General features: G+C 44.5%; 1 protein-coding gene and 1 pseudogene across 15 annotated transcripts in view; both read left to right on the top strand.

Annotated features, from left to right (window-relative positions):
• Positions 1-27,232, top strand: part of DEPDC5 (DEP domain containing 5, GATOR1 subcomplex subunit) — a 155,198-nt gene that overhangs the window by 80,062 nt on the left and 47,904 nt on the right. For 11 of the 15 annotated variants that reach the window (XM_050806663.1, XM_050806673.1, XM_050806671.1 and 8 more), the window contains 8 exons: positions 664-729; positions 3,740-3,923; positions 5,463-5,623; positions 9,890-10,007; positions 10,438-10,605; positions 12,086-12,305; positions 13,906-14,039; positions 24,514-24,622. In XM_050806663.1, coding sequence (XP_050662620.1) covers positions 664-729; positions 3,740-3,923; positions 5,463-5,623; positions 9,890-10,007; positions 10,438-10,605; positions 12,086-12,305; positions 13,906-14,039; positions 24,514-24,622 — 1,160 coding nt within the window. The remainder of the gene's footprint in view (positions 1-663; positions 730-3,739; positions 3,924-5,462; positions 5,624-9,889; positions 10,008-10,437; positions 10,606-12,085; positions 12,306-13,905; positions 14,040-24,513; positions 24,623-27,232) is intronic. The other 4 variants (XM_050806668.1, XM_050806664.1, XM_050806672.1 and 1 more) reach the window with 1 other exon arrangement.
• Positions 4,006-4,106, top strand: LOC126929897 (uncharacterized; annotated as a pseudogene).

The following is a 27,232-nucleotide window of genomic DNA, read 5'->3' as shown; positions in this document are numbered from 1 at the left end:
ATGTGCTTTAAAATTAATTGTGTTACTCGATAGTCAATAAATTGCATTTCAAAGAATCTTCCGGTGTTTCCTTTCAGCCCATTTATAGGTAAAATCATTGTTTTTATGTTAAAGTAGTGAGTTTTGATGTCCTGTGTCATATTTTAGAAAGCTATGATTTGGGGAAGAAAATTCCAGAAGATAAGGATGGCTGATGAGTGGATTAAATTTAAATAGGTCATTTTGTTTTATTTTATATATATTTTTAGAGACAGGGTCTCTCTCACTCTGTTGTCGCCCAGGTTGGAATGCAGTGGCACGATCAGAGCTCACTGTAAAAATAGGTCATTTATATTCACTAAAGATTGCTCTAATTAGTTGAAATGACTTTGAAATGTGTCCATTTTATTAAAATAAGTGGCAGGTTGCTCGTGTTTATGTGATGTCTTTTAGCAAAGAATGATACCAGTACCTCAGAGTAAAGTTCTGGCTCATTCCCAATTTTAGATTGATCATTTTTCTTTGATTGATTATTTTGTACTGTTTGAAATACTCAGCACAGAATTTGCACTTGGTTCACATTTTTATTTTTAGCTCCAATTTTGGCCTTTTTCAACCATAACTGGTCAGAACGCTTTTGCGGAGTGAGCCTTCTTAAGACAAGCTGTTTTTATCTTTCCATAGGTATGAATCCTAGGACCCAGAATAAGGATTCTCTAGAGGACAGTGTTTCTACCTCTCCAGACCCAAGTAAGAGGGGGCAGCTGACTGGGGAAAGGGGTAGACAGGGAGTGTGGGGTGGTCAGAGCATGAGGAAAGAGGTGGAAGCCCTGTGGGAAGTGAATGGTCTTGAGGTCCATATATCTCGGGGGTATGGGAAGGTGATGTGGTGAGGGAGGACTTTCTGGACTCTGTGATGGAAAGTGAGGGGGGTGTGAATGAATGACCTGTTTTGGAGGGTGATTCAGGGGCACCTGGGAAAGGTAGCAGATTCCCTCTAAGGCCCCCATGCTGGTCCAGAGCTGGCCTTCACCCTTAAATGCCTAATGATATCTCCATGAAAAAGTTGGAAAGACGTAATAGGCTGTTACTAGAATCATTTGCCTGCCTGTAGTTGAAATATTTGGCTGATTTGCATTCCTTTTGATCATCTTTTTAAATAGCTATGTAGTAAGAGAATGTCTAAATATCTATAATAATAAAATAGCAGAGAAAATCCTACCACTTGATAAACTTAGCTGTGACCAATGGATATATATCACTGAGTCTTTTTGTCCCCACCTTTTGTTTTTTTTGTTTTTTTTGTTTTTTTGTTTTTTAAGACAGTGTCTTGCTCTGTTGCCCAGGCTGGAGTGCAGTGGTGCACTGCAACATCTGCCTCCCAAGTTCAAGTGATTCTTCTGCCTCAGCCTCTTGAGTAGCTGGGATTACAGGCGTGCACCACCACGCCCGGCTAACTTTTGTGTTTTTAGTAGAGACAGGGTTTCACCATGTTGGTTAGGCTGGTCTTGAACTCCTGACCTCGTGATCCGCCCACCTTGGCCTCCCAAAGTGCTCTGATTACATGAGCCACCTCGCCCAGCCTTTGTCCCCACTTAATAATCCTTTTCCCCTATTTGTTCAGGTCCTTCCTAGCAGTCATTTGTAATGGCAACATTAAGCACATTACTGTATCTTGGTTTTAGTAATCATTTCTTATTAGTGACCATTTGGATGGCTTTCTGCTTTTTAGCCACAGCGTATAATGTAGGTATGATAATACCTGGTGAGCTGAGCACAGTGGCTCATGCCAGTAATCACAGCACTTTGGGAGGCTGAGGTGGGTGGATCACTTGAGCCCAGGAGTTTGAGACCAGCCCGGACAATATAGTGAGACCCTGTCTCTATTAAATTAAAAGTTAATAATAATACATAATACATGGTGCAACAGGTGCATTTTTTGGTTAAAGTCTTTGGATTACATTCCCCAAAGTATGGCTGGCAGACTGACTATTTTCCAAAAAGCTGCCAGCAATGAATAGATGATCCTGTTTCTCTACAACCGTGTCACCGGAGTTTGTTACCTGTGTTCATCATTGTTATTTTAGTGGTTCTGAGGTGTGGAACTTCCTCAGAGTCCTTCTTTTCAGGACCAGAAGATACTGGGGTTAGAAAAGAGACTGCACTCTTTTTGTAGAGACAGAATACCCTTAGACTTACATTCAGCATCCTTTCTCGTCATGGGATCTAGACTTACATTCAGCATCCTTTCTCGTCATGGGATCTCGAACTAAGTATATGAACTGTCTGTCTTGTTGTGTGCCCAGCAGAAAGCATTTCTACAAGATTTTTATAATCCTGAGGGTCAAAAGGCTGATGAGGGCCAGGATGATCTAAGAGGACATAAAGATCGAACTGTCTTCTGTTTCTGGCTTCCCCACTGGGGCTTTGATCAGGTCCTCATCTTCTGTTCTAACCAGGAAGTAGAAACAAGCTTACCTCCTTGGCTGCCATATAGAAAAATGGAGATGATTAATTAGGCTATTGCGGACTATGTTTTGGATTCCTGAATTATTAATGAGTTAATAAGGCCTGTGTAGAGCATGAGTTAGATCTGTTGCAGGCTAAATCATCTTCCCCAAGTCAGTGGTGCTATGTGGGGCATCTTTCTGCTGCGACTTAGCACACAAATTTTGTTATTCATTGATGGAAGGGCTGATGAGGCAGCAGGGGCTACATTACATTGTAAGCTGTTAGCATGGTACAAAAATAAGGCGTATGAATGTCCCATTCAGAACTCAGAGATAAAGCCTTAGAGTTTTTCGACTTCATATTGCTCCCTTCTTTGGAGAGTTAAAAGATAGTCTTCACTTAAATTACTTAAAGAGGTAACTGCCCTATTATTTTAACTGAGTGAAGCTCAACCAGGGAGGATTTTCCTAACCAGGGGGGATTTCCCTCCCCAGTGGAACATGTCAATGCCTACAGACATTTCTGGTTTTCACAATTAGGGGATGCCACTGGCATCTAGTGAGTAGAGTCCAAGGATGCTGCTGCAGTACCCAGGACAGCCCCCACAACAAAGAATTATCTGGTTCAAAGTCTCTGTTGTTGCCGAGGCTGAGAAACCCTGCTTTAACTGAGGAGCAGGCAATTCGGGACAGATCCGTGTGGTCAGGCCTGCTCTGCTAACTGCAGCTTTCATTTTTGGATTATTAAATGCTGTCTCTTAAAGTTCCAGCCTCCTAACTTTACCAGATATCCTTACTCGATTTTTCCTCCCAACCTTTTGGATCTGTTACTTATTTTTGCAGTGCTAGAAGTATTCCTTATTTCTGCTACTGTACGCTGTTTGCTCCCAAACCAGGCTGAGCTCCCATCCTTTCCCCACCCAGCCACTCTGCAGTCCTTGGGAGAGGCTCACGCTTGGGCCTCCCTGCTCTTGGAACGTTGATGTGCTTCGACATGTAATTCTGCCTGCCCTGCAGTAATCTCACCTGCATTGCGGCTGTAGCTCACAATCAGCAGAAAATGAAAAGTATCAGCTGTGAATCCCATTTGCATGATGGGACTGGATAAGCATGTGCACTGCATTGTCTAACAAACTCTGTTTCTCTCTCTTTCTCCCTCCCCTACCCTCTTTCTTCCCAATCCTGTCAATTTTATCATTTTCACCATGAACTGTTTTCCCCACCCTTCCCTCCCCTTTCCTCCCCTGACCCCCCATCCCACACTTGCCATGGTGACCACATGTACCTTTTCCCCCTGTTACGTGAGGCAGTTCTGACACTGTCTGCTCCCCCTGTAGTGCCAGGCTTCTGTTGCACAGTTGGAGTGGACTGGAAGTCTCTCACTACTCCGGCGTGCCTCCCCCTCACCACCGACTACTTCCCTGACCGCCAGGGCCTGCAGAATGACTACACAGAGGGCTGTTATGATCTCCTTCCAGAAGCAGACATCGACAGGTCAGTGTCAGAGAAAAAGGCACTCGGCTTGGTTTGTGAGGGTTTCAGATATATCCCACACATACATCAGAACACTGAGTTTGTGCTCACTTCAGCAACACATATATTAAAATTGGAAAGACATAGAGAAGATTAGCATGGCCATTAAATGAAAAATTTTAAAAAAACATTGAATTGTATTTTATCTTTTTTTTTTTTCCTTTTTTTTTTTTTTTAACTGAGACAGGGTCTCACTCTGTCACTCAGGTTGGAGTACAGTGGTATGATCACATCTCACTGCAACCTCGATCTCCTGAGTTCAAACAGTCTTTCCACCTCAGCCTCCTAAGTAGCTAGGAGTAGCTGAGAATGGCAGCACCACATCCAGCTAATTTTTGTATATTTTATAAAGACGCTCTTTCACCATATTGCCCAGGTTGGTCTTGAACTCCTGGGCTCAAGCCATCTGCCCAACTCTTGTGTCCCAAAGTGCTGGGATTACCACCTTGAGCCGCTGTGCCTGGCTGAACACTGAATTTTCAAGCCTGTGTCCTCTTTTTATATTTGGGTAATTTTTTTTTTTTTTTTTGGAGACAGAGTCTTACTCTGTCACCCAGGCTGGAGTGCAGTAGCACAGTCTCGCCTCACTGCAATCTCTGCCTCCCAGGTTCAAGTGATTCTCATGCCTCAGCCTCCTGAGTAGCTGGGACTATAGGCGTGTGCCACCATGCCCAGCTAATTTTTTGTATTTTTAGTAGAGACGGAGTTTCACCATGTTGGCCAGGCTGGTCTCAAACTTCCGACCTCAGGTAATCCACCCGCCTCGGCCTCCCAAAGTGATGGGATTACAGGCGTGAGCTGCTGCGCTGGCTGTGGGTAATTTTATGATGTAAGAACTGTGCATTTCTCCAGAGTTCTATTGACATCAACTATTTCTCCTTGTCGACTGATTTATTTTTAACTCCAGTTTTTTCTGGCCTCGCTGATTATTCTCATATTTTCTAATGCAATTATTTTGGGCACACTAAATCTGATCTTCTTTTCTAAAATTATTCATTTGGGCATTGAGTTACCTGCCTCTTTTCACCTCTTTGAACTGTTAATTTTCCCCAAAGCACTGATTTACAAATTGTTGGTGGTTTTTTTTTCGTATTTTCTATTATATTTTCTTTCTATCTCTCTTTTATATACTGTCATCCAGGCTGAAGTGCAGTGATGCAATCTTGGCTCACTGCAACCTCTGCTGGGACTACAAGTGCATGCCACCATACTTGGCTAATTTTTGTTTTTTGTTTTTTTTTTTTTTTGTAGAGACAGGGTTTTGCCATGTTGCCCAGACTGGTCTTGAATTCCTGGGCTTATGCAATCTGCCCGTGTCAGTCTTCCGGAGTGCTAGGATTACAGATGTGAGCCACTGTGCCCAGCTCAAACTGTTAGTTTTATGAAGCACCGTAGAATGGTTATAAGGGGATGATGCAAAGGAGATGATGAGACTGTGCAGTCTTAAGTGTCACTGTCTCAGGCCAAGCATCTGTATGAGCAATCATCTGTTTTCTTCAGGAGGGACGAAGACGGTGTGCAGATGACAGCCCAGCAGGTGTTTGAAGAGTTTATTTGCCAGCGTCTCATGCAGGGCTACCAAATCATAGTGCAGCCCAAGGCACAAAAACCCAACCCTGCCGTCCCACCCCCGCTGAGCAGTAGCCCACTCTATAGCCGAGGTGAGTTTTTCTCCTTGGATTTATATTTTCGTCTCTTCTACTATATATGTGGAAGTGAGTTTTCAAGATGGTAGATAATAGATAAATTTAGTAGTAATTGTTTTTGACACAAAAGTTTTCTTCATAAATTCTACTTAAGTGAGGAATAAAGTCTCCTTTAGGTATGGATTTATTGTAAATGCTCTCTTTAATTTACAACTCTCCCTTTAAGGCAGTGGATGTGACCAAGTTCAGGAATGGGACAGCCTGGGAATAGTAGGCAGCTGAGTCACTACTGAGCTGTCAAAGTTTCTAAACCCAGAAACCTATATTTAATTGTTTCTAGTACAGTACCTGGCACACAGCAGACTGTCGAACGTTACCTAAACCTGAAGTTTACTTTTGTTCTTATTTTCCTATTCTGATTTCATCTGTCTCTATCCCTGAAGCTTGGTGGCTTGAAGCAAGAATGGGTCATCCATGAGGGGCAGATTAGGCTAGTAAGTGACAGAGAATCAGTGTTCCTAGTTGAATCAGAGCCAGGCAGTGGAGAGCTCCTCTAAAATAAGTCTAACAGAGGGAATTAAGTACAGGTGCCTGGAATCAGAAAGCAGTAATCACTTCCTGGAACAGTCAGTGAGCTGTCTTAGTTTCCTGTCTCTTCATTATTGCTAACAAGACCCCCACCTCCCCTGATCACTTAGTGATAACCTTGGATCATCTTTGTCTGCCCATGAAAGCTTCTTGGGCCAGAGGATCAGAGAACTGTGGCCCTGTTAGCGGGAGCATGTGGTCATCCAGCCCAGGCCCTGCGGTTTATGTATAAAGCTTTGGATTCCCCCTAGATTTTCTTTGAATGTCCCTTGTGATGTTTATCACATGTTGCCTTGTATTCATCTTCCAGACCCTACTGAATGTTAACCTTTTTGAGTGCCAAGACTATATCTGTTCATCTTTTTGTCCTCCACAATGGAAACTGCATGCCTGGCATACAATAATATGCAACAGTATGGGTCAATAAGTATATGAATTTGACTGGGTGTAATCCTAGCACGTTGGGAGGCTGAGGCAGGAGGATGCCTTGAGCCCAGGAGTTCAAGAACGGCCTAAGCAATATAGGGAGACTCTGTCTCTAAAAAGAAAAGAAAAAAAAATATGTGAATCCGTTTATTCACACATTCATTCAACAACAGTCTTTGAAGTACTTACTCTGCATGACTGGGGAGAGGATTTATAGCCCAGTCAGGGAAAATAACATTAGTCAAACTATGAAATATAATTGTATGTTGTGATAAAGGCTGAGGGAGAAGTCATGGGGCTGTCAGAACATTTAATATGGGGCCCTATCTTATCTGGTGGGTCATGGACAGCTTCCCTGAGGAGGTGAGGTTTGAGCTTAGACCCGAAGTACATGTAGGAGTTACTAGGAGCAGCAGGTTGGAAATGGAGGGCAGGAGTAGAAGGGAAGGGCATGCCAGGCAGAGGCCAGTTTGTGCAAAGGCTCTGTGGCAGAAAACATTGAGATACTTTCTGGACGCCAAAAAGAAGGCTGATATGATGGAGCACAAGGAATGAGCTGGAGGTCCAGCCAGAGATGTCAGGAGACCCAAGTCTATCTGAAGGATTTTGTCCTTTATCCCAAGAGTAATGGGATGAATTCACCTTTCATGTCACTGGTGCCTTCCAGGCTGCCCACCTGTTGTTCTGTGGAATAGCTGGTGGATGTCCCTCAGTGGTCTGAGTTCCTCTGTGTCCAGTTCTGTTCCTGGCTGATCCATGAGCCTCATGTGATGGTTAGTTGGCCAGAGGCTACTTGCCTGACTGTATCATTTCTGGTTATTTTTTTGCTGTGATAAATTTAATCTCTCTAATTTCTATAGTAACAGAAAGGGTACCATTGTTATCCTAATTACTGGAACAGTTGCCATCACAACCAGGCCTGTGCTGCTTGTTCATCAGAGACTTACTGAATACTAAGTGTGAGCCAGGCCCTGTTCCAGCAGGGAATAGAATAGCATCAGCCCTCCCCTCAGAGTCTGCAGTCTATGGCAGTGTCAGATGTTAAACTAATAAACTACAAGTATATATTTGATCACAGACTGTGAAGAATAAATACCATGCAGGATAAACACAGGGATAACTGGGGTGCACCTAATTTAGAATCGGGGTGTCTGGTACGATGTCAGATGCTCATGAACCTTGCCCCATGACGTTGTCTCTCCAATAGCCAGCAGAGTGTTTGTTGCATGAATAAAGGAATGCTTGGATGAGGGCTTGCCCTCTTTCTTGCTGTAGAAAGTGAGATTTGGTGCCCAAGATCATAGAAGCTGGCAAGTGAAAGTGCTGGGGTTGGACCTGAGGTCTCTCGAGTCGCTTCTGTTTTGTATGCAGCTGGCCTGCTGCTCCTTTGGCACCATCTGGGAAATTTCCATATTCACAGTGAATATTATTTCAGCCTCTGCTGTCCTCTCTCCTCTTGACCGCTCCCATGCTGCCTGTCACCGTGTGACTGTCCCAGAGCTGAATGAGAGTGTTGCTGGTGGAGGGTGTCTAGGTTCTTGGCACCTCAAACAAAGAATTGGACAAAACGCACAAACAAAGCAAGGAAAGAATGAAGCAGCAAAAGCAGAGATTTATTGAAAATGAAAGTACACTCAACAGTGTGGGAGCAGGCTGAAGCATAGGGGCTCAAGGGCTCCTTTACAGAATTTGCTGGGGTTTAAATACCCTCTGGAAGTTTCCCCATTGGTTACTTGTTGCATACCCTATGTAAATGAAGTAGTGGCTCTCAGTCAGTCTGATTGGTTGGGGAAAGCTCCCAATCAGAGGCTGAAGTGAAGTTTCAAAGTTATACTCCTATACAAACGTCTGATTGGTTGTAAAAATCAAACCAATCAGAGAGACACTTTCAGTTTTCCATCTGCCTCACAGAAAAAGCAGGGAGTGGTTTGCGAAGGGAGTAACCTCCAGTTCTTTTGTTACTTAGGTGTGGAAAATTGGAGTTTTTCTTTTGATTTAGTTTTAGGAAGTCAGCCTGAATTGGCCTTAGAATTCCCTGCCTCCAAACCCTGTTCTCCTGCCTCAAGAGGACTCCCTTTCATTTCTAGATCAAAGGAATCTTGGCTTGGCTTGGCTTGGTTGTTCTTTTGAGGCGTGATTTTACTCTCTTGAACACTTGTCATTTTCTTGATTCCTGATTATTTTCCTCTTTCCTGCATTCAATTCAGTTCAGCTAATACTGCACATGGCACTTTATCAGGCGCTACTAAAAATGTAAGGAGGAACAATGTTTGAGCCCTGGCCTCCTGGAATTTTTAATTTGTAAGGGGTGAGAGACATACACACAAGGAGCTATATACAAGGTAGAATTCAGACTGCTGATGGGGTCTGACGGCTTTCTGGAAGATGTAGCATTTGATGGTGACTTTAAATGATCTGGGATTTCAATGGTGGCCCAGGAAGAGAATGCAAAAGAAACAACATGAGCAGGCCGGGTGCAGTGGCTCACCCCTGTAATCCCAGCACTTCGGGAGGCCGAGGCGAGTGGATCACCTGAGGTCGGGAGTTCAAGACCAGCCTGACCAACATAGAGAAACCCTGTCTCTACTAAAAATACAAAATTAGCCAGGCATGGTAGAGCCTGCCTGTAATCCCAGCTACTCAGGAGGCTGAGACAGGAGAACTGCTTGAACCCAGGAGGTGGAGGTTGCAGTCAGTCGAGATCATACCATCGCACTCCAGCCTAGGCAACAAGAGCGAAACTCCGTCTCAAAAAAAAAAAAAGAAAAGAAACAACATGAGCAGATATTTGCAGCAAATAAATAAATGGTCCTTTTAGACTGAAACTTGGTATAGCAGTTTAGAAGTAGTGAGAGCTAGGACCAGAAAGCTAGGTTGACTGCCACCTTGGAGTGAGAACCTTGAATGCCAAGGTGGGCAGCTTATGCTGGAGTAGTGCAGTTCCATTTTAGTAACACAGTCATCTCTTACAGAACTTTCCTCTCCAGAGGATGAGGTATCAGGTTGTTCAGCTTTGAGTCTGCCATCTAGGTGCTATCAGCCAGCACCTTCAGGCTCTAATCTGCTCTTGGTTGGTTTAATAACAAAAATCTGCCAACCTCAGGAGTTTTTTGTTTTGTTTTTTGAACCAAGAATAACTTTCTTCCATGAAATTGCCCCTCAAGAGAAAGTGTTACATCGTTTTCTGAATCTATATGGATGAGAAACAGTTGCTTGTTATAGGAATGAGCTTCAAACAGATGGAGGAAATTATTATTTTTCTGTTAGGCCTTGTGTCCCGAAACCGCCCCGAGGAGGAGGACCAGTATTGGCTGAGTATGGGCAGAACGTTCCACAAAGTGACGCTGAAGGATAAGATGATCACAGTGACACGATACCTTCCCAAGTGAGTATATGGATATTTAAGGTCTTTAGTTATTGTCCTGAATTATGACTGCATACTAAATTATGTGTATAAACTGAGGAAGCTCAGTGGTTGGTTTTTCTTTTGGAGTTTTTGTTTGTTTGTTTGTTTCTAGGGCTATTTTAGGGTTATAGCTTACCTGTTTCCAGAAGGGATTTGATTCATCTTACAATGATTAGCATGATTCATAACAAGCCTATTTCAAATAAAGATTGTGAGGAGAGAAGAAGGAAGGAGTTTAAGAAGATCTGAGAAATTTCTAGTACCGTTCCCTGGGATGAGTTGGTTACTACAGTTGAGGGGTAAATGTCAAGGATGGTTCTAAGTGTATAGAGATAGAAAATATAGAGAAGAATTGGCAGAAATTTGTCTCTAACTCTTTTGAATTTGGGGGCCTGCCCTTATTTTGCAGGTATCCTTATGAATCTGCCCAGATCCACTATACCTACAGCCTCTGTCCTTCCCACTCAGACTCAGAGTTCGTCTCCTGCTGGGTGGAATTCTCCCATGAACGGCTGGAGGAGTACAAGTGGAATTACTTAGATCAGTATATCTGTTCTGCCGGCTCTGAAGATTTCAGGTCAGAGAGTGAACTTTGGATTTCCATCCTTGCAGCCTTGGGCGAGGATGTAATGTGTATTTTTTTTTTTTTTTTTTGAGACGGAGTCTCACTCTGTCGCCCAGGCTGGAGTGCAGTGGCGCAATCTCCACTCACTGCAAGCTCCGCCTCCCGGGTTCACGCCATTCTCCTGCCTCAGCCTCCTGAGTAGCTGGGACAACAGGCGCCAGCCACCACGCCTGGCTAATTTTTGAATCCTTAGTAAAGACGGGGTTTCACAGTGTCAGCCAGGATGGTCTTGATCTCCTCACCTCGTGATCCACCCATCTCGGCCTCCGAAAGCGGCATATGTGTATTTTAACACTTTCTGAGCTTTCTCTCTCTCTCTCTCCCTTTTTTTCTTTATAAAGAGACAGGATTGGCTGGGCGCAGTGGCTCACGCCTGTAATCCCAGCAATTTGGGAGGCCGAGGTGAGCGGATCACCTGAGGTCAGGAGTTTGAGACCAGCCTGGCCAGCATGGCAAAATCCTGTCTCTACTAAAAATACAAAAATTAGATGGGTGTGGTGGTGCGTGCCTGTAATCCCAGCTACTCGGGAGGCTGAGGCAGAAGAATTGCTTGAACCCAGGAGGTGGAGGAGTAGTGAGCCAAGAACAAGCCATTGCACTCCAGCCTGGGCAACAAGAGGGAAACTCTGTCTCAGAAAATAAATAAATTAATCAATTAAAATTAACTGGGCTTGGTGGCATACCCGTGTAGTCCTAGCTACTCAGGAGGCCGAAGTGCTTGAACCCAGGAGGTCGTGGCTACAGTGAGCCTTGATAGTGCCACCACACTGTAGCCTGGGCAACACAGCAAGACCTTGTCTCAAAAAAAAAAAAATAGGTTAATGTGATAAATTTTTTGTGATGTGTATTTTACCACAATTGAAAAAGCAAACCCCATGAAACTCAGTGATGACGTGCACTTTGATGCAAGTGGCAGTGCAGATTGTATTCTTAACATTTTCCTCACTGGTTGGCTGGTAGCTTTGTGGTGTCTCATTTTTAGTTTTTGATTTCTATGCATGACTTGTGATTGTGATGATAGCCACAAATTCACTGGACCTGGATTTGCAGAAGCATTCTGGCATCTCTGGGATCAAAGCAAAAACTGCTTTTGTGGTCTTCCTTCAGAGCTTGTATTTTCTTTTTTTTTTTTTTTTTTTTTTGAGACAGGGTGGAGATGGGGTCTCGCCATGTTGCCCAGGCTGGTCTCAAACTCCTCAGCTCAAGCAATCCTCCTGCCTAGGCCTCCCAAAGTGCTGGGATTACAGGCGTGAGCCACCGTGCCCATCCTCAGAACTTGTATTTTCAACAAAGCCATGAGCTGTAGCATCAGACGAACACATACTCATGGGGAGATGGACCTTCACACACCAGCTCCGCACACTTTACCGAGAGTGCTTTCATTATCTCCTTTTTCTCACCACCACTCTGTGCCTTCCTCGGCCCCCTGTAGCTTAATTGAGTCTCTGAAGTTCTGGAGGACCCGCTTCCTGCTGCTGCCAGCCTGTGTCACCGCCACCAAGCGCATCACAGAGGGGGAGGCCCACTGCGACATCTATGGGGACAGGCCCCGTGCAGACGAGGACGAATGGCAACTCCTGGATGGCTTTATCCGCTTTGTGGAGGGCTTGAATCGCATTCGCAGGCGGCATCGCTCGGATCGCATGATGCGGGTAAGGGCTCCTTGGACTCAGGGAGTGTGCCTGGTGTGAGATGCAGGTTTGCCACCTCCTCTGTTAGGGGCCTCTCATCATTAGCCTATTTGTTTACTCGTCAGTTGCCCAGTGTTTACCTTAAATCCAAAACAGTGTTTTCTTCTCCACTGCACGATAAAGGAGGAAGGGATAGTGTGCAGGCAGTGACTGGGTGGTGTTCTGTGGCACAGAGCCACTCCCTTCCACCTGAAGACACGGTGCCTTGAGGTCCTCCCCAGGTGGGACCCTACGTTGAGCACAGCTGCTTGTGTGACTAGGTGCTGAACTGCTGAGTAGAAACTCTCAGGAGGTGAACAGCCGCAGTCCTTCCTCACTCATCTTGCTCCAGCGTTCCCAGCACCCCGTGCCTCATTCAGTCACACACCACCCAGTGCGGAGACTCAGGCTTCTGGGGGTTATGGAATATGCCAGCTCTAAGGGGCAGAACTGGGATTCAGCATTTTTTTAAAAACTAATATATAGTACAATTGACATGTGTGTGTATGTACACAGGTCTATGAATTTTAACAAATATATAGATTCATGTAACCACCACCATCACTTCAAAAAAATTCTCTCATGCTAGGCTTTTTTTTTTTTTTTTTGAGACATGGTCTCACTCTGTTGCCCAAGCAGGAGTGTGGTGGCATGATCATGGCTCAACTGCAGCCTTGACCTCCCACCTTAGCCCTCCAAGTAGCTGGGACTAAATGTCCAACTAATTTTTTTATTTGTTATAGAGATGGGATTTCCCCATTTTGCCCAGGTTTTTCTCAAATTCCTGGGCTCAAGCAGTCCTCCTGCCATGGCCTCCTAAAGTGCTGGGATTACAGGCATGAGCCGCCATGCCGGGACTTATGCTAGTCTTTATAGTCACGTTCTCCCCTATCTCTAATCCGTGGCAACCGCTGGTGTGTTCCTTATCACTGTACTTTTGTCTTTTCCAAACATCACAGAAAAGAGTCACATCATATGTGAAAAGGTCATATATTATTGTCTTCTTTCACTTAGCATAATACCTTTGGATTCATCCAAGTTGCGTGTGTAAGTAGTTCACTCTTTTTAATCACCAGGGAATGTTCCATCATCAGCCATGTTTTTTTGTTTTTAACCTCAAGTTCAGTATTCTTCCTCTCACACCAGCTGTCTTGTGTACACAACATCACTTATGATTAAAAACATGTCTGGGAGAACTTGGATAGTGGGAAGAACTTTGGTTTTGGAGTGAGGTCACTGGAGTTTGGATTCCAGCTCCAGTAGGATGTAGGGTAAGTCCCTTAGCTCTCTGAGCTTCAGTTTCTTCTTCTGTAAAATAGGACTAACATTGTTTACTTCATAGAGCTGTGGTGAGGGTGAAATGAGATGATGTGCAAATAAAGTGGCAGTTTATTTTTAGTTCACCAGGCATTTGAGTGAAATGTTGTTTTCTGTCACTTGCTGAACACTGAGAACCCATGTTCCTTGACCCTGTCCATTGGATTCCCAGGGCCTGGGAATGCTGCAGCATGCCCTGGGACCTGAGTGGCTTCCACTGAGAGCCCACTCGGCTGATGGCCTTGTCTCCTCTTCTCTGCTTTAGAAAGGGACCGCCATGAAAGGCTTGCAGATGACCGGGCCCATTTCCACACATTCTCTGGAGTCAGCCGCACCCCCAGTGGGGAAGAAGGGAACCTCGGCTCTCTCTGCCCTGTTGGAGATGGAGGCCAGTCAGAAGTAAGTGCCTGGTAGAAGAGTGACTTGTCCCCATCTTGACAGCCCTGAGGGTTTTCAGTGCCCTGTTCCCATGAGGGGGTGAAATATTTCCTTTACAAGTAGCTTGTAATTAGGAAGAAGACATTTATGTGAAAAGAAAGCTAGGCTAATACCTGGTAGGTGTTGGATAACATGAAATAGGCCAGAAGTTATAAACTTTTAGATTGGGACTTAATTGAAATACAGACTCATTTGGTTTGGCCCACAAAATATTACGGCATATTTGAGCCAGGGCCAGGTATGGTGGCTCAGGCCTGTAATCCCACCACTTTGGAAGGCCAAGGTGGGCAGATCACTTGAGGCCAGGAGTTTGGGACCAGCCTGGCCAACATGGCAAAACCCTGTCTTTACTGGGGAAAAAAAAAAAAAAAACCACTGTATTAGTCCATTCTCACACTGCTGATAAAGACATACCTGAGACTGAGTAATTATAAAGGAAAGAAGTTGAATCGACTCACAGTTCTGCAGGGCTGGGGAGGCCTCAGGAAACTTACGATCATGGCAGAAGGGGAAGCAAACACAACCTTCTTCACATGGCAGCAGCAAAAAGTGCAGAGTGAAGGTGGGGGAAAAGCCCCTTATAAAACCATCACGTCTTGTGAGAACTCACTATCCTGAGGACAGCATGGAGGTAACCGCCCCCATGATTAAATTACCTCTCACCTGGACCCTCCTGGACATGGTCTCACTCCCCATGACAGTGTGGTGGCATGATCATGGCTCAACTGCAGCCTTGACGGCTGGGAACCAACTAATTTTTTTATTTGTAACTAAAATAAGCAGTTTGGGCCTCCTAAAGTGGGATACAGGCATGACCGCCACCATATCATTTTGCCCCCTGGCCCCTCCCAGTTTTTGTCTTTTCATGTCCTTGCATTTCAAAACACAGTCATGCCTTCTTAACAGTCCCCCCAAGACCCCAGTCTTAATCCACCAACAGCATTCATTGGGGATTACCCGTAGATAAGATTTGGGTGGGGATACATTAACTCAAATTTCAAAACACAGTCCAAGTCCAAAGTGTCTCAAAAGTCCAAGTCCAATGTCTCATCTGAGACAAGGCAAATCCCTTTTACCTATGAGCTTGTAAAGTCAAAAGCAAGTTAGTTACTTCCTTGATACAATGGGGTACAGGCCTTGGGTAAATACACCCGTTCCAAATGGGAGAAATTGGCCAAAACAAAGGGATTACAGGCCCCATGCAAGTCTGAAATCCAATAGGGCAACCATTAAACTTTAAAGTTCCAAAACGATCTCCTTTGACTCCATGTCTCACATTTATGGCACGCTGATACAAGAGGTAGGCTCCCAGGGCCTTGGGTAGCTCCAGCCCTGTGGCTCTACAGGGTACAGCCCCCTTTCTGGCTGCTTTCATGGGCTGGCATTGAGTGTCTGCCACTTTTCCAGGTGCATAGTGCATGCTGTTGGTGGATCTACCATTCTGGGGTCTGGTGGATGGTGGCCCACTTCTCACAGCTCCACTAGGCAGTGCCCCAGCAGAGACTCTTTGTGGGGCCTCCAACCCCACATTTTCCTTTTGCACTGCCCTAGCAGAGGTTCTCCATGAGGGACCTGCCCCTGAAGCAAACTTCTGCCTCCTCTGAAATCTAAGCAGAGATTCCCAAACCTCAATTCTTGACTTCTGTGCATGCACAGGCTCTACACCACATAGAAGCTGCCAAGGCTTGGAGCTTACACCCTCTGAAGCCATGCCTGAGCTGTACCTTGTGCCCTTTTAGCCATGGCGGAAGTGGCTGGTATGCAGTGCACTGTCTTCCCTAGGCAGCACACAGCAGGAGGCCCTAGGCCAGGCCCAGGAAACCAATTTTTCCTCGTAGGCCTCCAATCCTATAATGGGAGGGTTGGCGTGAAGGTCTCTGACATGCCTTGGAGACATTTTCCCCATTGTCTTGGTGATTAACATTAAGCTCTTCCAATGGTGTGAACCTGGGAGGCAGAGCTTGCGGTGAGCAGGAGATCGTGCAGCTGCATTCTAGCCTGGGCGACAGAGCGAGACTCCATCTCAAAAATAAAAAATAAAAATAAAGGCCGGGCGTGGTGGCTCACGCCTGTAATCCCAGCACTTTGGGAGGCCGAGGCGGGCGGATCACAAGGTCAGGGGATCGAGACCACGGTGAAACCCCGTCTCTACTAAAAATACAAAAAATGAGCCGAGCGCGGTGGCGGGCGCCTGTAGTCCCAGCTACTCGGGAGGCTGGGGCAGGAGAATGGTGTGAACCCGGGAGGCGGAGCTTGCAGTGAGCCAGGATCGCGCCACTGCGCTCCAGCTTGGGCGACAGCAAGACTCTGTCTCAAAAAAAAAAAAAAATAAAAAATAAATAAATAAATAAAATAAAATAAAAATAAAAAATAAAAAAATTAGGCTCCTTGTACTTATGCAAATTTCTGCAATAGGCTTGAATTTCTCCCCAGAAAATGGGTTTTTCTTTTCTGTCACGTCATCAGGCTGCCAAGTTTCCAAACTCTGCTTCCTCTTGAACACTTTGCCACTTAGAAATTTCTTCCGCCAGATATCCTAAATCATCTTCTCAAGTTCAAAGTTTCACAGATCTCTAGAGCAGGGGCGAAATGCCACCAGCCTCTTTGCATAGCAAGAGTGATCTTTACTCCAGTTCCCAACAAGTTCCCCATCTTCATCTGCAACCACCTCAGCCTAGACGTCATTGTCCATATCACTATCAGCATTTTGGTCAAAGCCATTCAACAAGTCTCTAGGAAGTGCCAAACTTTCCCACATCTTCCTGTCTTTTGAGCCCTCCAAGTCACTGGGAAGTTCCAAACTTTCCCACATTTTCCTGTCTTCTTCTGAGCCCCCTGAAACTGCCTGTTACCCAATTCCAAAGTCGCTTCCACATTTTCGGGTATCTTTACAGCAGTGCCCCACTCCCCAGTACCAATTTACTGTATTAGTCCATTCTTATGCTACTAATAAAGACATACCCGAGACTGGGTAATTTATAAAGGAAAGAGGTTTAATTGACTCATGGTTCAGCATGGCTGGGGAGGCCTCAGGAAACTTAAAATCATGGCGGAAGAGGAAGCAAACACATGCTTCTTCACATGGGAGCAGCAAGGAGAAGTACAGAGTGAAGGGGAAGGGAAGCCCCTTGTAAAATCATCAGATCTTGACGGGCATAGTGGCTTACACCTATAATCCTAGTACTTTGGGAGGCCTAGGCAGGTGAATCACCTGAGGCCAGGAGTTCAAGACCAGTCCAGCCAACATGGTGAAATCCTGTCTCTACTAATAATACAAAAATTAGTCGGGCATGGTGGCGCACACCTGTAATCCCAGTGACTCAGGAGGCTCAGGCAGAAAAATTGCTGGAACCTGGCAGGCGGAGGTTGCAATGAGCTAAGATTGCACCACTGTACTCCAGCCTGGGTGACAGAGCAAGACTCCATCTTAATAATAATAAGTAAATAAAATAAAACCATCAGATCTCATTAGAACTCACTATCACAAGAATAGCATAGAGGAAACCGCCCCCATTATTCAGTTACCTCCCACTGGGTCCCTCCCAAGACACATGGGGATTATGGGAACTACAATTTGAGATGAGATTTGGGTGGGGATACAGCGAAACCATATCACTGGGTGTGGTGGCGCACGCCTGTAATCACAGCTACTTTGGAGGCTAAGACCTGAGAATGTCTTGAACTCAGGAGGCAGAGGTTGCAGTGAGCCAAGATTGTGCCACTAAGCTCCAGCCTGGGCAATAGAGTGAGACTCTGTCTCAACAACAACAACAACAACAAAATTTGAGCCGGGTTTTAAATTTGAAGATTCCATATAAAAATCTGGATTGTATAGATTGCATGTGAATTTTTATATTAAAAATATATATGACATGGTACATGATATATAATATATAAAACAATATATTATAGATAATATAGTATAATACGCAATCCTCAATTTCATATTGGCTGGGAATATAATATACTCAATCCGCAATTTCAGTTACCCAAGGTTAACTGTGGTCCAAAAATAGGCAAGTACAGTACAATAAGATATTTTGAGGAAGAAAAAGAGAGAGTCCGTATTCACATCACTTTTCTTACTGTATATGGTATAGTTGTTCTATTATTAGTTATTGTTGATAATCTGTTACCGTGCCTAATTTATAAATGAAACTGTAGCATAAGTATGTATTTATAGGGAAAAAACATAGTAGATACAGGGCTTGGTACTACCTTAGGTTTCAGACATCCTCTGGGGATCTTGGAACATATCCCCCTCAAGTAAGTGAGGACTATTGTAATGCAAAGTTGGCCAGGTGCAGTGGCCCATGCCCGTGCTCCTAGCACTTTGGGAGGCCAAGTCGGGTGGATTGCTTGAGCTCACGAGTTCGAGACCAGCCTGGGCAACATAGTGAGACTCTATCTCAAAAAAAAAATTATAGTTAATGTATGAAAATGCAGTTTTGCTTGAGGCCGAGCGCAGTGGCTCATGCCTGTAATCCCAGCACTTTGAGAGGCCAAGGCAGGTGGATCACAAGGTCAAGAGATTGAGACCATCCTGGCCAATGTGGTGAAACCTAATTTCTACTAAAAATATAAAAAGTTAGCTGGCATGGTGGTGCGCATCTGTAGTCCCAGCTACTCGGGACTGAGGCAGGAGAATCGCTTGAACCTGGGAGGCAGAGGTTGCAGTGAGCCAAGATTGCACCACTGCACTCCAGCCTGGTGACAGAGTGAGACTCCATCTCAAAAAAAAAAATCCAGCTTTACTTGAAATAGCGGAGGCTCTATTAACACAGGATCCACATTTGCACCCAGCCACGGTGAGATGGCACTTCAGAAGGGGCATATGCCTTGGGTTCACACTCTGGTCTTACACTTGTCTTATACACTCAGTCATGCTACCTAGCTGGCTTCTCTAGGCCTTTGGGTATGTGGCCCCTTTATAAACAGTTAAGTGCAACAGTTGATAAGACACTTTTGGAACCACACTTGGTTGGGAGGGCAGGGAGAGTGTGGTGTCATGGGTGGTGGGATTCAAGCTGGCGTTGTAGGAAGCAAAGCCTTTACATGGGGGTGGGTGAGACTTGAGGAAAGACAAAACACTGCCTTGGGCCACCTTTCCTGCCCCTCTCCACCTCACAGCTAGATCAAGTTCCCTGTGCTTGCCAGCATCCTGGGCCTATGTCCATCAGAGGACTTACCAGTATTCTGCTGGGAGCTACAGTCATCTGTTGACTTCTCCCTGACTTGACTGTGTGCTCTGAGGCCAGAGGCTGCATGCTGTGCCTGGCACATAGTAGGTGTATAATGGATATTTATTGAATGATGGAGGAGGAGGATGCTGAGGGTTCCCCTGTAGAGATGTGAGGTGAGCATGTTAGGGGAGGCTAGACCTTGACTGTTTGGTATGAGGGTCTGTCATGCCCACAGGAACCTGCACACAGTAGGCTTTCCAGAAGTAACATTGAACAAGCAAGGGTGAGGTATGATGCAGACGTGGAATTTGAAAGACAGTATGGGAATTTGGACGCTAGGCTGTCCTTATGCATTCTCATGGCAAGAGGAATCCTTTGAAAGTTTTAAAAATTCTATTACAGGCCAGGCATGGTGGCTCACTCCTGTAATCCCAGCACTTTGGGAGACTCATGCCTGTAATTCCAGCATTTTGGGAGACTCATGCCTGTAATCCCAGCACTTTGGGAGACTGAGAGGTCAGGGTTACTTGAGCCCAGGAGTTCAAGATCAGGATAGGTAACGTAGTGAGACCCCATCTCTACAAAAAATTAGCCTAGTGTGGTGGTGAATGCCGAGGTGGGAGGATTGCTTGAGCCTGGGAGGTTGAGGTTAGGCTGCAATTAGCCTCAGTTGCACCACTGCACTCCAGTCTGGGCGATAGAGCAAGACCCTGTCTCAATAAAAAATGAAAATAAAAATTATATTAGAAAATTTCAAAGGGATATGAATAATAGACTGGTATAATAAATTCCTGCTTACCCATCACCCAGTTTCAATGAGTATCATCTCATGGCTGACCTAATTTCATTTCTATCCAACTTATGTTTTCCTTTTCTTTTATTTTTTTAAATCAAATTCCTGGTGTCATTTCTCTTCATCTGTAATATTTCAGAATGTACCTCGGAAAGACAAGTACCCTTTTTTGAAAAACCAAAACCATGGTATTATAATCTACCTTTAAAATTACAACAATTCCTTAATATCATGAAATAGCCAGTTGGTGTCTTTGGCAGAAGTGGTTTTTTCAGAGATGAGCTCCCTGTGTGGGATGGCTTGGTGGGCAGGGGCCAGGAGGCAGAGTCCCATCAGGAGGCTCCCGCTAGTCCAGGCAAGAGGCAGCTGAGGCTGGATGGAGGGTGATGATGAGATGGAAAGGAAGGGATGAAGAACACAGCAGGGTGCCTACGGTGAGGGGACAGATGAGAGAAGGAAAACTGGGGTAGGTTGGGTTTGTTTCTGAGGGCACTGGGTCTTCTTTTGAAAATATCTTTATCAGACCAAGGAAGATGCCAGGAGTCTGTGTGGCAGTTTCTCCCTGTAACTAATCACAGACTTTTCCCACTGGAAAAGAGAACAAGGAACATATGTTGCTGGGAGGGGTGTCAAGCTGGGAGTGAGGTGAAAGGATCTTATTTTGTCAGTGAGTCATTGTTAGTATGCACCAAGGAGCGTGGTAGTGGTACCCCCAGTGTGAAGGGTGAGATTCTCAGCCAACCCCAAGGCAGGAGGCAGGACAAAGAGATCCAAGACTTCCTCCTTGCCACGGATGACTGCTCCCGGGAGACGGGCTACATTTTCTCAATAGAGGTAGAGTAGAGGGAGCCAGACCTTTATATAACATTTGTATAACATTTGCTTGCACAGAATTTTTTATTTATGTGTTTTTGTTTTTTCTTTCACTGCCCCAAACAGATTCTGTTTTATTTATTATGCAAAACAGCATACAGTGGCATGAAAACGCTTACAAAATTTCACCTGTAGTCCCACCATCTTACCTTACATCTAACCGTGTATATTTCTTCCAGTTTTCTTCCCATCTTTATCTGTAGGCATTTAGTCAGGCCCTTGTGGAAGACAGAAGCCCTGGAATCTTAGCTTTGTGCTGATTAATAGCAGTGGGACCAGTCTGGGCAGCAGGTGCTGGCCAGTGGGCTTTTCTGTTCCTATTAGATGAGGATGACCCAATGACAGCCAAGTTAGGGCAGAGAGAGAGAAACCCCACCAAGCAGATGGATATTCATGTTCTGTCCAAGGTGGCTTTAGTGTGTACGTCTTACTCAGGCCTTTCTGGGGAAAGCACACCAGCAGTGAGCCACACTGTGCCATCTGCCTGCAGAGGCGCGTGAAGGGTGTCTGCGTGCTTTTACCCTTCCTGATTCTGTGTAGGCTGTGTCTTTCTCCTGCCCACCCTTCAAGGCCCACCCGGAGCATATATGTCACTGCCTCCATGGAGGTGTGACTAGCGCCCCCTCCTGGCTGAACATACCCAAGCATGCCCTCATGTATGTTCTCATGTATATACATATGCATTGTAACTGGTTGTTTTGTGGCAGTCCCCTCTTCCTGAGCCATTAGAAGAGGAGCTTCTAAGGGCAAGGGCAGGGTCAATCTTCTTTTCAGAATCCCTGACTCCTAGTCAGTGCATCAGCATATAGCAGGTGACTCAGTACATGTGGATTGTCGTGTGCATCAGATGACACATCTGAGTGGTCACTGGGGATGCAAGAGAATCTCACAGCATGCATTTGTGGATGAGACTTAGAGGAAAACACGCTGCGCTGTGATAGAAAGAGAGACTGGTGTCAGTGGACAAGGAAAATAATCTAGCACTTAGTCTTTTGTCCTGTGAATTACACCTCAGAGCATCCAAGTAATTGGTGTGGGGAAGTTTAAAAATATCCCAGCTAATAAATACAGAAGGAATGATGAACTGTCACTATGTGTAGTCTCTGATGAATGAATGGATCTAGCAAAGATAATCAGTGGCAGCTCACATCATAAGAGAGAGGCAGCCATTCTGGGCCTCCAGGCAGAAGTGCACAGGTACCACTTAGGAAGAATAGTGGCCCAAAATTTGACCGAAATCTGCCCAAATCCCTTGATGTAAGTTCTGCTTCTCAGGAAGTACAGGGCACAGAAGAACATGTTATATAATAAAGCGATGTAATCAGCACATCCAGACTGTGTAAGTTTACACGGCTAATAAGCTACTTTCTTTAACAAATAATTTGCAAGGATAAGGAGAGTTGAAGAGGGGCTTATACCTTAAAAAGGACTTAAGATACATAACATATGACAATGTAGGGACTTAATTGAGTCTTGTTATTGGGTTTTGTTTTTTGTTTTTTTTTTAAAGACAGAGTCTCGCTCTGTTGCCCAGGCTGCAGTGCTGTGGCACGATCTGGGCTCACTGCAACCTCTGCCTCCCAGGTTCAAGTGATTCTCCTGCCTCAGCCTCCTGAGTAGCTGGGACTACAGACATGCACCACCACACATGGCTAATTTTTGTATTTTTAGTAGAGACAGAGTTTCACCATGTTGGCCAGGATGGTCTCAATCTTCTGACCTCGTGATCCACCCACCTTGGCCTCCCAAAGTGCTGGGATTACAGGTGTGAGCCACCACACCCAGCTAAAAAAATTTTTTTGAGACAATTGAGGAAATATTTGACTTTTGAAAAATTTTTAAAACGTTTGTTATCTTTTAGAGATACTGAAATGTTTAAGGATGAAACAATGTGTGAGTTTTGCTTCAAAATATTTCATGTGGGTAGGCAGGGTGTATGGATGAAACCAGAATGGCTCTAATGATATAATTTTGGTAAGAGATATGTAGGGATTCATTATATTGTCCTCTTTACTTTTGTATATGTTTGTATTTTTTCATAATGTAAAAACAAATTTTAAGGGAGAGTGCAACAGGTTACTATGGAAACAGATTTTTGCATCCCTGGTATGTGATTACTTCGCATTGAGTAACAAAAGTGTCAGAATTTAAGAAAATTGTTGCAAATTGGGTTCTCAGGGAAGTGGACTGAGATGGAATGTAGCATATAGGATGCTTATTAAGGAGAGCCCTTGGGCACAACACCTGTGGGAGGGATGGGGAAGAAACCGGAGTGGGTGCCGAGAGAAGCTGGACTACAGCCCAGACCCAGTGACAGCCTCAGGAGATCCCACAGGAACAGCCTAGAACAGCCTTCAGAGATGTGTTGAGTTAGGCCAACAAACACACGTGTGCAGACACACACACACACACACACACACACACACCCCATTCATTGACTGTGGCAGCCCATGCAGCTGGGGCTGTCCCTGAAGGGGCTGAAAACTGAGACAGAGCCTCCTAGACAGCCCTCCCAGTGCTGGGACAACAACAAGGCCATCGTGGAGGGGGCTGGGCCCTGCCTCGCACTGTCCATCACAAGAAGTAATATATATTATAGTAATAATGAAGCACTTAAGACTTTAATTTGAGCCTTCTGAAACCTAACAATGAAACAATGATATATTAAAGCAATGTAATTTAATCTAAAATAAAGTGTAGTTAATTTTAGAACAAAAAAATTAGGAAAATAAACATGAAAATATTCATTCATGTACATCAGAACTGAGATGGGATGAGATGTCATAAGGAAACTATGTCTTGCGTTATGAGATAATGTCTGTTAATTTGGTTTGGAGGGTGATGTAGCTATGCACATTGGAAAGATTAACATATAAATCCCTTCAAAATATATAGAGAATTAACACATTTTCTCCTGTTTATGCTGCGTGTTAATGCAGTCTTCTTTTTTTTTATTTTTATTTTTTTGTTGTTGCACAGGCTGGAGTGCAGTGGCACGATCTCAGCTCACTGCAACCTCTGCCTCCTGGGTTCCGGCGATTCTCGTGCCTCAGCCTCCTGAGTAGCTGGGACTATAGGCGTGCACTGCCACGCCTGGCTAATTTTTTGTATTTTTAGTAGAGGTGAAGTTTCACCATGTTGGCCAGGCTGGTTCAAACTCCTGACCTCAGGAGATCCGCCCACCTTGGCTTCCCAAAGTGTGGGGTTTACAGGCATGACCCGCCACGCAGTCTTAACATTCAGAATGTGCTTTTGCTGGTATATTAAATAAAAATTGAGAAAAAAGTATTTGTACAAGAATTTAAAAAATGGTGTTCAAACCATGTCAGTTCCCTTTTTAAGGTCATATATAAGCACCAGATGCTGCCAGAATGCTTTTAAAATTGGGCTGTTTTCTGATTTACTGTGGAGGACTGGTGATTGTTAGGCACAATGAATGAAATTAAGCATATCATGGAAAGGGAAACAAGGCAGAAGTGTGTGTTTCAAAGATGACAGCAACAGAGCTGTCTGCATCTTGGCGGACGTGGATCCTTCACCAGGAAGCTCTGAGCAAGCTGCTGTCCTGTGCTTTTCCTCCTTTCAGGTGCCTGGGAGAACAGCAGGCAGCTGTGCATGGTGGGAAGAGCTCCGCCCAGTCAGCTGAGAGCAGCAGCGTCGCCATGACTCCCACCTACATGGACAGCCCACGAAAGGTAAAGGAAGCCACTGGAGCGGGGAGCTGTCTTGTGCTCTCAGAGGCTCAGTGTGGAGGGTAAAACAGATAGCCCTTCAGATCCAGGATTGCATGTGCTGAGGCTTTGGATGAATTATACCCTGAACCCTTTAAGGGTTCTATTACTGTTACTATTTTTATATAAGAACTTTCTTGTTCACAGTTGTAAGGAAGCTAACTTCTAGTTAAATCCAGATATGAAACAATCAGTCATGCTTGTAATTCCAGCACTTTGGGAGGCCGAGGCTGGAGGATCACTTGAGCCCAGGAGTTTGAGACCAGCCTATGCAACATAAGGAGACCCCATTTCTAAAAAAAATTAAAAATAAAATTAGCTAGATGTGATGGCGTTTACCTGTAGTCTCAGCTACTCAGAAGGCTGAGGTGAGGGGACCCCTAGAGCCCAGGAGGTTGAGGTTGAAGTGAGCCATGATCACACCACCGCACTCCAGCCTGGGTGACAGAGTGAGACCCTGCTTCAAAAAAATAAGATACAACAGTTAAGCTAAACTTTGTTGGTTCAATGCCCAAGATCTGGCCTGAGCTTTGTATTTGGCCGTCTGGTTTTCCTTCACCCTCGTCTTTAGCTTTCCCAGAGGGGAATAGAAAACTACTGAAGCAGCCTCCACCAGAGCTCTCTCTTCTTTGATAATGAAATTCCCATCAGTTTTCTCAGACTGCTGAGAAATACAGTCAAATGGGAACATCCTGGGGTGGGTGGAAAATACAAAAAACCTGAGACTTTAGGCCTCTATCTGGAACAAGTACAGTAGAGGAGCCGAAAACTCCATGGGTCTTTTAAGACCAATCGACTTGGCTCTGTCAGCTCCTTCTGGGAAATTCAGACTCTGAGATCACTCTGTTGTGATAGGGCGAGTTGACTGTACTTACCACTCTCTTATCTCTATCACTGGGAGATGAAGGAGATTTAACACATATATGTTATTTTTCAAAATTGTGGTCAAATGATATATCTGTGTTTATTTTACCTCCATATCATGAAAATTTCTTGTGTCATTAAATGTTTTAAAAGAGCGTGATTTTAAAAAATAACTATATAATTTTTTCTTTCATTTTTTTTTCCCTCAGCAACCCCAAAGAAAAAAATAGCTATATATCATTTTATCATGTGAATATGCCTTCATTTATAACTTCTTTTGGTTAAAATTATAGATGGTGATTTTTAAATGATTTTTGGTATTTTTCTATAAACTTTAAAAATTATTCTACAGTATACCACAGTTATAATGTTGCAGTGACTATGCTTGCAATAATTATTTGACCACACCTCTGATTAATTCCTTAGCCTAAATACTAGAATTACACTACATGGGTAGAGGGATTAAAATCTGAGAAAAAAGTATCAGCCAAGGCCGTGGGCAACTTGTAAACCAAATGTTGGCAAAGCTAAATACATATTTTAGACTTTGTGGCCAAGAGGCAAAACAAAGCTATTGTGTAAGTACGGTATTTCCATAACCATTTAAAATTATTTTTAAACATAAAAAAATTTTTTTTTTTTTTTGAGACAGAGTCTCGCTCTGTCACCCAGGCTTAAGTGCAGTGGCATAATGTCAGCTCATTGCAACCTCAGCCTCCCGGGTTTAAGCAGTTCTCCTGCCTCAGCCTCCCCAGTAGCTGGGATTACAGGTGTGCACCACCATGGCCAGTAATTTTTTTAATTTTTAGTAGAGACAGGGTTTCACCATGTTGGCCAGGCTGGTCTCGAACTCCTGACCTCAAGTGATCCACCCGCCTCAGCCTCCCAAACTGCTGGGATTACAGGTGTGAGCCACCACGCCCACCCATAAAAACCATTCTTAGCTCACTGGCTGTAAAAAAATTAGATGGCTGGCCAGATTTGGTCTGCAAGCTGTAGTTTACCGAACGCTTCTCTAGGGAGTGGCTTTAGGTACCAAGGATAATCTGTGTGTAAGGAATGATCTGCTGACCATGAGTCTTTTCACCTGTCCTCCTTCACATGTACGTAAACCTCAGCACCTCTGCTTCTATATGTTCTGGCAGAGAAGGGACACAGTGGAACAATGAGATACAAATCACCCTGTGTGCCGTCCACCAGGTTTTGCCTCTACTCATTACCATCTTTGAGAATCAGAAACAGTGCCGAGGACAAGACTGGAAAGCAGAGAAATTATAGTCACAAATATATTAGATTACTGTTTAGAAACCTCTCCTGATCATCCAGGTGAACACTAAAATCCATATGCATGAGCCATCAATAGGGCTGGAAGTAAACTCCTGAATAGTCAAGGTGAAACAAAATGCTATGAGATGGCCAAAGCAAATAGCCCTGCTGACATGCTCGGAAATGCCCAACCATGTCCCCAAGGAACACTTCATGTTAGAATGCGTTGCGGGTGCCTGCATCAGCATCTGCACAGCCACAGGTTTCCAAGGTTTCGTATTTGTGTTTGCAGTCACTTATAGGAAGTGGCAGCAGTATCAATAAAATGGGCACCTAAATATTTCAGTTATTCTACCTTTGGAATTGAGGAAAAGTTCCAGAAAAGCAGAGAACTTGAGATGTGTCAAGTGCCATTCCTGAATTTCTATGATAACCCGGCATAAA

Source organism: Macaca thibetana, chromosome 10, assembly GCF_024542745.1.
Source record: "Macaca thibetana thibetana isolate TM-01 chromosome 10, ASM2454274v1, whole genome shotgun sequence".
Lineage (NCBI taxonomy): Eukaryota > Metazoa > Chordata > Mammalia > Primates > Cercopithecidae > Macaca > Macaca thibetana.
The sequence above is the reverse complement of the archived record's forward strand: the minus strand, read 5'-3'. Positions and strand labels throughout refer to the sequence as shown.